This window comes from Grampus griseus (assembly GCF_964374135.1).
Source record: "Grampus griseus genome assembly, chromosome: 1".
Lineage (NCBI taxonomy): Eukaryota > Metazoa > Chordata > Mammalia > Artiodactyla > Delphinidae > Grampus > Grampus griseus.
This window is the reverse complement of record NC_139017.1, coordinates 67,628,507-67,640,908: the sequence shown is the minus strand read 5'-3', so window position 1 is coordinate 67,640,908 and position 12,402 is coordinate 67,628,507. Positions and strand designations below refer to the sequence as shown.

General features: G+C 44.5%; 1 protein-coding gene across 1 annotated transcript; it reads left to right on the top strand.

Moving 5' to 3' along the window:
- Positions 1-4,247: 4,247 nt before the first annotated feature.
- Positions 4,248-11,379, top strand: ITLN1 (intelectin 1; the record flags this gene model as incomplete). Its single annotated transcript, XM_082657402.1, has 5 exons — positions 4,248-4,258; positions 8,247-8,505; positions 8,837-8,995; positions 9,398-9,518; positions 11,345-11,379. 5 exons carry the CDS (start codon positions 4,248-4,250, stop codon positions 11,377-11,379), a joined length of 585 nt encoding a protein of 194 aa, XP_082513528.1.
- Positions 11,380-12,402: the final 1,023 nt, after the last annotated feature.

Genomic DNA, 12,402 nt, shown 5'->3' with positions numbered 1-12,402 from the left:
GAAGAGCTTCTGCAATTGTAATTATGTTCCCATTTATGGGTCATCCACACAAGGGTATGAGTCATGATATATCAAGACTCCACTCCTCCTACCTAACTCCTTGAGATTCCTTCTCTATATCTTTAGTTGTAGAAGATCTTTTCTGTTAGATTCCAATCTTTCTCATCAATAGTTACTCTGTTTTAATTTTGTTGTGCCTATGAAAGGAAGTAGAGCTCAGGCCACAATCTTGGCCCAAGTAAGTCTACACAACAGAATGATAAACACAAATTCAGACAACGGCAATGTAGAGGAGCACATGGGTAGGTATAGGTTATTAATAACATTCCAGTTTTGGAGTTGGGTAGTGGTTTATAAGTGTCTAAGTCATTATGAAAAAAAAGGAAAGGGGGAGGGAGGGGTGGAGGAAAGGAAGGAGAGAGAGGGAAGGAGATACAGAAAGAGGACCGAATTGTCTCCCATGCATCTCTGCTGTTTCTTACAGCCATAAGTAAATGACCACTAATGTCACTTCATCAGGAAAACTTTCAGGTAATCATTAGTGTTGTTCACTCTGATTCAATTCACTTCTTTTTAGAGGCACATGGAAGACTGCACCTCTTATCTGTGAAGTTAAAAAGGGCCATGGACTTGTTCTAGCCAAGGAATGTAAGCAGAAAAGGTTATTTTCAGGCTGAAGCCTTTACCAGGCAGGGCACAAGTCAACATTGCCCTTTTCCCAGCCTCAGGAAATAACTCAAATATGTAGCCCTGGCTTGGTGGCATGCTTATAGCTGATGAAGAAACTAATCTTGGAGGTTAAAGGATGGAGTTCTGTGTTCTGTTGTAGGGAAAATGTTACATGTGTTGCCTGTGGTATCTCAGGAGGTATGTGATGTACCTACTGCACTGGAGCTTTAAGGGAAGACCTCTGGGAAACAATGTGAGCACTGCATGTCAGCTGCCTTGGTTCTATATTACAAAGGACAGGACCTCAGGGAGAAAAGGTGGTCTGTTTTGCAAGCAGGAGCAAAAGGAATAACTGATTCTGGGTCTTCAAGAGGTAAACAGTATGGAAAAATTTCCTTGATAAATCATCTTCAATCAGGACACACACAGACACACAGACACATATGCAGGCACTATATATATATATATATATATATACACACACACACACACAAAAATACCACTCCCAAAATCTTTGTCTCCATCCACCTCAGTCAAGAGCATGTATTTGCTATGTGGTATCTCATGTGCAATATAGTAACTAGTGACACAGACCCAACCTAGCAGCTGAGGGAGCTGAGCAATATTGTTTCTACATGATATATAAAACTTCTAAAATTTGCTTAGTAAAATTTGGGGGAGTAAAACAATACATTTTTAATTACGTTTGGATTTAGTAATCTTCCAGATGTTCATTCTTTGATCATCAACATACGGGTTTATTCTCTGCTGAATACTGTTTCTAACAAAGGACTATTGAGAATATGAGGACAAATGTGTATTCAGTGACCTACCAGAAAAGTGTGTAACTGCTGGGTAAGACCTCAAGCAGCCTGAAAACCTGGGCCTGGTGGGGAGTTTGTGATTGCAGTACAGGTTTGGCATATGCTGACATTCTGAAATACAGAGCTCTTAAGTTCCAAAATCCCAGTATTTGGGGTATAATAAAATATTTTAGTGTTTTTCAAAAATATGAAATCTGAATGTATATCTTAATATATATCTTGAGGAACACTTTGCATTAAAATTTCAAATTGAATAAAACTACATTCCTCTTAAAAAATGTCACCATATCCATTCCTTGCTTAAAAACCCATCCTGGTTTTACCCCAGTAAGTACACTAACATTTCAATCTTACAGGATATCACAGTGTACAGGAGTACTGAAAGCTTGTTTTGTAGTCACAACACCCTGGTGGCAGACACCGGTTTTAGGCCTGGTTATAGTCTATTCCTGCAATTTTTTGTTGTTGTTTATTTAAAACTTTGTAACGCTAGACATCTGAGAACTCATTTCTTGCTTTAATTCATCTGAACCCTTTGAGTAATTCATTTCCTTGATGTTCTCAAAATAGAAAATATTAGCTTAGCAAACATGGGAAATCACCATCTCTCTTAATAATTGCTAAAAGAGGCAAATAACTATTTGAATGCAATGTTATCAGTTACATAATAAAAGCTTGTCTCAGAATTATGAAAATACATAGGAAGAAGTGGTTGATTCTGTCACTGAGAAAGGGAGGTAAATATATTTTCTCAGAGAACTCATTGATCTGGGGTATGAATGATGTCAAAAGTTTTGATCCTGAGAGGAGTTTTTACTAAATCAGAGATTCACAAGTTGCCCTCTAAAGATGGTGGCAGGTCACGACAGTTTCCAGGGGTTGGCATACATCATAAAAAATATAAGAACAAAAATGTGGATTTTCCACTCAATTAGATGTATTCAAGGTAAAGAACTATATTTACTCTGTGATTATGTCCTTTCTATTTTGTTGTTATTAAAATGTCTTTCATGTAAAATGATATTAATAATAGATGTTAATTGACTTTTTAAAACTATATCTTACTTTTCTAGCAATTCATTTATCTTTCTTCAAACTTTCTATGTAGACTTATAGTTTCTGGTTGCCTGTACATACTTTTGAGCATATTGTGGAAATAAGTATGATGGTTTTATAATTTGTTTTGATCCAGTGAATGGGGTGTAAATCTATGTTGAGACTAATCTTCTCATATCTATATATATGTGTTTTTTTTTTCTCTTTCCTTCTCTGTTGAGCAACAAGGCAGCCTTTTCTACAGCTCCCTGACATTGGGAGAAGGGATAGCGATTAGTTCTGATTGCTCTTACCGCAGATATTTAGTCAATGTGGAGGGAGTCTCTTATAACTTTTCCCCACCTTGAAAATCCTGGATTTTTTTTTTTTTCTTACTGTGAAGTCATTTAGAAAACACACTTTGTCTTGTATCAGTGGCCTCTTGCATCTAGGTAAACCAGATTCTGCCCCTGGCATCAGTTGTTTGAGATGAAGCGGAGACCTTGATATCTTGCAGGAAGGGACATTACGTTTGGTTTTTTTTATGCGCTGCCTGAATTGTCATAGAACTCATACTGTATTTGCTTCACTTATTGTTCCTTAGAAACAAGAGCTTTGCAGGCTTCGTGTGGGTTCTGTTGGAGATGCATGTAGGGCTCCAAGTAAATCCTTCAAGTAAAGTGCTGAAGTCCACCCATTTCTGGACCAAAGATTATTTTATATCTTTCTCACAGAAGCTGCTCTTGAGGTTTTGTTTTGTTTTGTTTTTAAATATCTGGGAGACTATTGTCTTCAAAGCTTCCTGAAGTGTCAAAGCCTGAAATTTTTCCTTTTTTATTGATGTTTTTGACTTTTGTTTTTGTTTTTGCGGTACGCGGGCTTCTCACTGTTGTGGCCTCTCCCGTTGCGGAGCACAGGCTCCGGACACGCAGGCTCAGTGGCCATGGCTCACGGGCCCAGCCACTCCGTGGCATATGGGATCTTCCCGGACCGGGGCACGAACCTGTGTCCCCTGCATCGGCAGGCGGACTCTCAACCACTGCGCCACCAGGGAAGCCCTGTTTTTGACTTTTATATTTAGTAAAATGTGCTCTACAAATATGTGCTCTAAATATTTAAAATATTATATATTTATAGTAAATAATAATAATGTTAAATGTTTGCTTTTTAATCTTTAATTAGCAAATTTTTAAATTTTGTAACATTATATTTTTCCCATTGAAGTAAATGAACTTTATGACAAGTTCCAAGTCTGTGATTCTCTGCTTAGCCTGAGAAAACCAAAATCCTTGTCTCCATTGGGCAAAGGATGTGGGCAGAAGCAACACGGGTTTTCCACCTAAAGGACACAGCAGCAATCCCCAGAGGGTCTGCAAGACAATCACAGGATCCCAATTTAGCAGGAAAATCTGCATTCCAAACAGCTGGTGGAAGAAGGGAGAGAGTAAGAGAACGCTCCTCCACCCCTTGGAAGGAAAATTCATGGGCTGTTCTTGGTTGATCATTAAGTCTCCCATCCCTTTCCCTTTGGGGTTTCACGCCTAGAAAAGAGAAAGGGAAATAAAAGTGATCACTAGGACACTTTCTGCACCTTGGTTATATTTTTTCAATGACAATGACCAGAATCTCTTTTCTGTTGTTTTCTTCATTGCCAGGAGAGGGGTCAGTGTCCACGAGTTACTTTCTTAGGAGCGATAATTCCTTCAAGTTAGTGGTTCAATGGAGTGGAGGTAACAGAGCTGTGCTAAGATGTTCTTGGCAGCAGGGTCTACCCTGCCTCAGAGTGGATGTCTCTGAGCTGCAGAGAACCTTCAGCACACTGCAGGCTCCAAAACTGGGGAGATGATTTCTGGGCCTTTGCTGGAGTCTCTTTTTCTTACCCATTTTAAATGGTCTTCCTGCCAGCCCAAAGGAGAACCCAGTTTTGTGAAATTCCCTTACTTCCAGACTGGATTTCCATGGATAGGACATTCTAAGGACATGAAGATGTGGAGAGAAAATAAGTGGAGAAAGCAAGTGGGCACCAAACCACCCATCGGGAAAGTGCAAAGAAGTGGGGAAAATAACAGTAAATCAATCACAGGGGTGCTGGGACGATTTGAAATCAAAATGGAAAAGAAAATTAAGCAACTCCTACCTCTCAATAAAGAAAAAAGTCAATTACAGCTCAACTGCAGATTTTTATGTGAAACATAAAACAACAGTGCTTTTAGAATATTACACAGTTAAAGATACCTGTGAATATACCCCACAAGTATCTTCATGACCTGGGAATAAGGAAAAATTTATTAAATAAGACACAAAAGGAACAGGAACAGTAAATTGCAATTCATTACAATTAAGAACCTCTGTTTATCAAAAACCCATAAAGTGAAAAGGCAAGGCCCAGAATGGGAAAAGAATTTGTAACACACATAATGAATAAAAGGCTGTATCTAGAGCATATAAAGAATTCCTAAAAATCCCACATGGCATTATCATTGTTATATGCACTTGAGTGGGTTATCAAAGGAAACAGTTTCAGAAGACTTGGCTACTTTAACTGTGGAGATCATGACAGGTTGGCTCCGTGTAACATCTGTCAGTTTGCTTTGTTGGCACCTTCACCCTACTTATTCCAGGACTGAACCATTTTCCTCCCCAAAATATCTTGGTGGGCTTCCCTGGTGGCGCAGGGGTTGAGAGTCCGCCTGCCGACACAGGGGACACGGGTTCGTGCCCCGGTCCGGGAAGATCCCACGTGCCGTGGAGCAGCTGGGCCCGTGAGCCATGGCCGCTGAGCCTGCGCGTCCGGAGCCTGTGCTCCGCAACAGGAGAGGCCACAACAGTGAGAGGCCCGCATACCACAAAAAAAAAAAAAAATCTTGGTGTTTATAGTTTCATCATCTAGATCTCACACATTACTAGTTAAATTTATCCCCAAATTTTTTATTGTTATTGTATTGATAAATGGGATCTTTTCTTCCATTATGTCTTCTAACTTGTTATTTAAATAAAGGGGAGAGTTATTGGTTTCTGTACATACAGTTTTGTCTCATGGTCCCACTGTGATGGGTTGTGGTTTGTTCTTAGTGCTAAAGGAGCAGAAATAATGTACAAAGAAGGGAGTACTCCTCCCCTAAAATGCCAAGAGAGTGGAACCAGAAGCCCAACTCTGTTGCAAGCCTAACATATAAAGGAAGACAAAGGCATCCTACAATTAAAAAGCAGCTGAGGCCAGGACAGGATTGCAGAAAGGGAAAGGATAGAATTGCCTATGATAAGGCTTAATGTGCTGCTGAGTGAATTGTTCAGCCATATGGAGACCAAAATATATAAGGGACCTCTTATGGGTTGAATTGTGTCCCCCCAAAAGATGTTGATGTACCAATCCCCAGTACCTCAGCATAGAACCTTAATTTGAAATAGAGTCTTTGGAGAAAATCACATTAAGATATGTCATTAGGGTAAGCCCTAATCCAATATGACTGGTGTCCTTATGAAAAAGTAATATTTGGACACAGAGACAGACACATCACGTGAAGTTGAAGGCAGAATTCTGGTGATACAACTACAAGTCAAGGAACGTCAAAGATTGGCGGCAAACAACCAAAAGCTAGGGGAGAGGCATGGGACAGATTCTCCCTCACACCCTTCAGGAGGAACCAGCCCTTCTGACACCTTGATCTCAGACTTTCAGCCTCCGGAACTATGAAACAATAAATATCTGTTGTTTAAGCCACCCAGTTTATGGTGTTTTGCTACAGTAGCTCTAACAATCTGATATAGGACCCTAACTAGGGAGAAGAAATTCTAGGACAGTGGTTCTCAAAGTGTGGTTCCCGGACCAGCAGCATCAGAATCACCTAGGAGCTTGATAGAAATGCAAATTCCTGGGTCTTCCTCACTTGTTATTTTCTGTTTATTATTTTTTTTTATAAAGGCCATCCTAAGGGTGAAAAGTGGTATCTCATAGTTTTGATTAGCATTTCCCTAGTGATTAGTGGTGTGGGACATCTTTTCATGTGCTTGTTGGCTGGTTCTATATCTTCTTTAGAAAAATGTCTACTCAAGTCCTATGCCCATATTTTTTTTTTTTTTTTTTTTTTTTTTTTTTTTTTTTTGCGGTACACGGGGCGGGCCTCTCACTGTTGTGGCCTCTCCCGTTGCGGAGCACAGGCTCCGGACGCACAGGCTCAGCGGCCATGGCACACGGACCCAGTTGCTCCGCGGCATGTGGGATCTTCCCGGACCAGGGCACGAACCCGTGTCCCCTGCATCAGCAGGCGGATTCTCAACCACTGCGCCACCAGGGAAGCCCTGGAAATACTTTTTAAACACAACATAAAAGTACTAATCATACATGAGGATACAGATAAATTGCACTTCAATACAGGAAATTATGTCCAGTGGTCAAAAGGTACAAACTTTCAGTTATAAAATTAGTCCTGTGGATATAAAGTACAGACTGGTGACTATAGTTAACAATACTGTATTGTACATTGAAAAGTTACTAAGAGAGTAGATATTAAAAGTTCTCATCGGGCTTCCCTGGTGGTGCAGTGGTTGAGAGTCCGCCTGCCGATGCAGGGGACGCAGGTTCGTGCTCCTGTCCGGGAGGATCCCACATGCCGCGGAGCAGCTGGGCCCGTGAGCCATGGCTGCTGAACCTGCGCGTTCGGAGCCTGTGCTCCGCAACGGGAGAGACCACAACAGTGAGCGACCCGCGTACCGCAAAAAAAAAAAAAAAAAAAAAAAAAAGTTCTCATCACAAGAAAAAAGAATTTGTAACTATGTGTGGTGGTGGGTGCTGACGAGACTTCTTATGGTGATCATTTCACAATATATAAAAATATAGAATCATTATGTTATACACCTGAAACTTATATAATGTTATATGTCGATTATATCTCAATTAAAAAATAATAGTAACAATTTAAAAATTATGTCTACAAAATACCAGCAAAAAAGTAAAAATGCAAGCCATGGAGAAACACATCAACATACTCCATAGGGTGGGTGTGCACACACACACATACACACACACAAACACACCAGGCCGTATATCGTCTCAAAAATCACATGCTTGGGACTTCCCTGGTGGCGCAGTGGTTAAGAATCCGCCTGCCAATGCAGGGGTCACAGGTTTGAGCCCTGGCCTGGGAAGATCCCACATGCCGTGAAGCAACTAAGCCCGTGCGCCACAACAACTGAGCGTGCTCTCTAGAGCCCGCGAGCCACAGCTGCTGAGCCCACGTGCCACAACTACTGAAGCCCGCGCACCTAGAGCCTGTGCTCCAAAACAAAGAGAAGCCACCGAAATGAGAAGCCCACACACCACCACAAAGAGTAGCCCCTGCTCGCCGCAACTAGAGAAAGCCCCTGCCTGCAGCAACGATGACCCAACGCAGCCAATAAATAAATAAATAAACTCACGTGCTCAGTGTTGCAGCCAGTGACTCTCATTCCAGCACACAGGGCATTGGGCTGCTCTCTCATTATTAAACACCCTGAACTGGACAAATCCTGCAACAAATTCCCCTGGAAAAGAAGAGGCAGAGAAGGGTCAAGTATTCAAAGGAAGAACTGGAAACAGCTTCCCTTTCACCAGCACAGGGATTCCCTACACCAACAAATGGATATGTGTGGGAGCCTCTAGGATACATTTCTGACTTCCCAGGGTGTTTCTGGTTTTGGAGCCTGAAATGGACCCTGTACTCACAGACACGGTCTCTCTAGGCTGGTTCCGTCCGCAGATGGCCTGTATTTCCTCTACACTGAGAATGGCGTCATCTACCAGACCTTCTGTGACATGACCTCTGGGGATGGCGGCTGGACCCTAGTGGCCAGTGTGCACGAGAGCCACATTCCTGGGAAATGCATGGTAGGTGATCGCTGGTCGAGTCAGCAGGGCAGCACGGCAGACTGCCCAGAGGGGGACGGCAACTGGGCCAACACGTTTGGGTCTGTAGAGGCGTCCACCAGTGATACAAGGTTGGTGGCACTGACCACCCAGCTGGGAAAGGGTGGAGAGTTGAGTGTGGCTGGAGCAGAGCGTGTGGAAGGGAGGGTGGGAGATGGGGATGAGGAGGTAGGGCTGGAGAAGAAGAAGGAAAAAAGTCCATGTCTTGAATCACGACTTTCTCCCACCGGGTCTTTTTGGGCGGTGGGGCCTTATCGTCTGCTGGCGATGGCAGGTGTCTGAGCGTTGCTGCCACCTGCCCCCCTGGAGCCCAGAGCTCTCAGCTCAACTGAGAACTGCATGTGTGGGTCTTTGGTTAGTGGGACCTCCTGGGCTGTTCAGGATCAGTGTGTGTGTTGCTCTGCAGAACCCTGGTTACTATGACATCCAGGCCCGGGACCTGGGCATGTGGCATGTGCCCAACAAGCGCCCCCTGCAGCACTGGAGGAACAGCTCCCTGCTGAGGTACCGCACCAACACGAGCTTCTTCCCGAATCTGGGACACAATCTGTTTGGACTCTACCGGGTGTATGGGGCTGCAGGCTGTTCACACTTCTTTTGGTGAACAGAGAGCCAAGTGTCTGGGGTGAAAAGTAAGTCTCCTCTGGGTTCTGTGTCACTAGCAGGTGCTTGTGCTTGGTTGTTTCTTCCACCTGTGGGTCAGGTGAACTCATGTGCTACCTCTCTCAGGAAGCTGAGCTGAGCACAGGATGAGGCCTATGGAGGATGAGAGAGGGGGTAGAGAGGGAGAAGGACAAGGGGCTTGAAGCTAGTTAGGAACCTAGCTATGGGGTGGGGGGAGAGGGAGGAGTCACTATTATTTAGACTGATTTCTGCATATTGACACCTGAAGGCTCTAAATCCCCAAATTCCCAATGTGGCAGCTTCTCTACTGTCCTCACACAACCTGTATCTTGGGTCCCTGCAGAAATACCCAGTGAAGTACGGATCAGGGAGCTGTCAGACTGACAATGGCCCAGCTATTCCTCTGGTCTATGACTTTGGTGATGCTGAGAAAACCGCATCTTACTACTCACCAGTTGGTCAGCGTGAGTATCTGCTTCTAAAGCCCAGTCATCAATCCTTCCCTGCACTCTTGGGGAAAGTGTAAATAACAACAATTAACAATTGTTAGCATTTGTTGAACACGTACAATGTGCCAAACTCTTTTCTAGGAACTTGACATGTGTCATTTAATCATCATTAGAACACTATGAAGTTAAAATTACTATCCTCTCCAATTTGTAGGATATAAACCCAGGCTTCTTAACCAATACCCCGTATGGCTCTTAAAATAGTAAAAACTAGGCTAATGTTCACAGGTGAGAACAACTTGCAAAGTGGCGAGAAATTCTCTATGGGTCATCTATGAACAGGGACACTGACAGCCTTTGTTCCATGCTACATATTCAAAGACTTTGTAGCACTAACATCCTTAGAAGACAGAGATATTAACTCTCAATGGATTGTGCTTCCTTTTGGCCTGGAGAGGCCAGAAATCAGCACCCAACCACATCTCAAGTCTGCATCAGGATGTAGCCTCTGGAACTAAGAGTAAAGGGCAGGCATGGTCTCAGCCCTTTATATAAGATTCAGATTCTCTAAGCGCAGAGTTCCTCCTCATACTCAGCCCCAAAGAGAATAAACTATACTCTCTGAAAAGGTTTGTAGTTGCTTGACGAGCCCAATTTACGAGCTGCTTGGCAAACAGACTAAATCTGCAACTGTTTTCCTGGCCCTCTTCACGTCACCCTGTGGGGATGGGACTCAGGGAAGCAGCACAAGAAAATGCTGGTACTCTGGCTACTGCTATGAATGTGAATAATACATTTCTTTGTCTCACTGTCAGGAGTTTCATATTTTCTGCCAGCGTCTATGAAACTGTGGCAGGCTAACTGTTCAGCTTACAAGAAGGGGAAAATCTTAGACTCATCACTGCTCTGGCCACCACCTTAAGAGTCATCAGGAGCACTACATTCTCTCTGTGTTCAGAAGATCATGTCTGCTGTGCCTGGGTGGGACCGAAAAGCCTCAAAGTTCTCACTGGAAATCTCCTTGGCTGTAGCTGGAGTCAGAGCAGTCAAGAGTGGTGGGGACACTCCTCTTGCTGTCCATGACTGGGGTCCATTTAGCTTAAAAGTGACTCAGATGAGAGGACGCTGGGTTGGTTTATAACTCACCACTTGCTTCACCACAACTTTCTCTTTCTCTTTTCTCTTTTCTTTCTTTCAACTTTCCTTGATGCTTCTAGGCAGGAAAGAGGAAAGAAGCGCAGGTTTTGCTCTCCCAAAATGTCTCAGGAGAACGGGTCGCTGCTAGAGGATGTGAAGATAATTCTCATTAATAGTCTGGTACAGCTGACAGCAGCCTTCCTGGTCATCAGATCCCAGCCCCTGCCCACTTCACCAGTTCAGCACTGCGCTATGAGGCCCCAGAGGTCAGGATCCTCTCTGCTATGACTAGCTGACCCACAGTCTAGTACAGGCTTAACACTTGCATTCTTCTGCTCAATTAATTAAAAGTGAAAACTATCATTACACCTACTGTGAGGATGGGGACTAAAGAAGGATATTCCCTGGACACAGCTCTGACCACCCAGCTCCCTCTGGGAATCCCTGGGCCAAGGCCATAGCAGTAGGAGTAGCTAGAAGGGAGCACAGTCTTTATCACGGCTCCCTGAGCCTCCTAAGCCACACAGAGGCACAGAGTGCAGCCCCAAGACATGCCTTAGCTTCAGACCAGAGAGGCCAGCAGTCAGCACCCAGGCCGCATCTCAAGTCGGCTGCAAAGTGTGGCTTCTCTGCATCTACATAACTCCCCTCTGGCCCAGGACCTCAGCCCAGCTCTACTCCTTCTGCTCCACTGCACACCTCAGGTGAGCTGAAGAAACTGCGGCTCCTGAGTGACTGACCTGCACTCGGCCCTCTGCTGGCCAAAGAGAGGAACAGCAGGAGACGGAATCTGGCCCCCCCCCACCCCCGGCCCCAAAGGGGAAAGGAGAGGCACAAGGTCATTGGCTTGTCCATCTTTTCCTTCCATCCTTGCTTTTTGAACTTTCTGAGTAAGGAAACCTCAAATGGAAAGTGATGGGCTTATGAACATTCTGGAACCTCCTGGAATAGCCCCCACCTCTATCCAATGCTACAAATCCTTAAGGGGCCATGGGCGCCTTTCTCTGAAACTTCCCATCTCTGAGACCAAGACCAGACCTGAGCTGGCATCATGGCTCCCCACACACTCAGATCTTGTCTCAGACTCAGAAAAACCTTCCTCACAGCACGGAGAGCTCCCTCCTTCATTCCTCACAGATGCCAGGAGCTGAGAGTTCCCAGCCAAGTGGAGACTCAGAGCTACTGCCTCTGCAGAGAGTTCTGAGGTGGGTGAAGTGCTGAACCTTTATAGGGAGAGCAAACCACGAGGGCCCTGCCGAGCCCTGCTCACTTCAGGCTGCAGGTCCCTCCCTCGGGAGTCCTTCCCTTGAAGGTCCCCGGGCCTTGAACCCTGGCACTGAGAAGGAATGTGTGACTGGCTGGAGGGGCAGGGAGCAGTGCCCTTGGTCACACTGGTGACACTCACCGTCTGAGGAGGGGGAACCCTGCTGGGTCAGAGCACATATAGTGTTACATTCTGTAACAGACTTTCAGGATGGATGGGACCTTACAGTTCTTCCCTGCAACCTGTCCTGCTCCCACCTCAGTCAGATGCTCCAGTGCCTCACACATCTCTGTCAAGACGGCATCCTTCAAGTCTCTCCTGAAACTTCTCCGTGAAGCCTTCCCTGACACACCCACCCACAGGCAAAGCTAATGGATTTTTCCCCTGTCCTACTACTGGGCTTTGTCCCAACCCAGATTGTGACATGTTTCACACTGTCATGTCATCTTTTATTTACTTTTTGTTTAGAAATAATTGAAAATTTACAGAACATTGCAA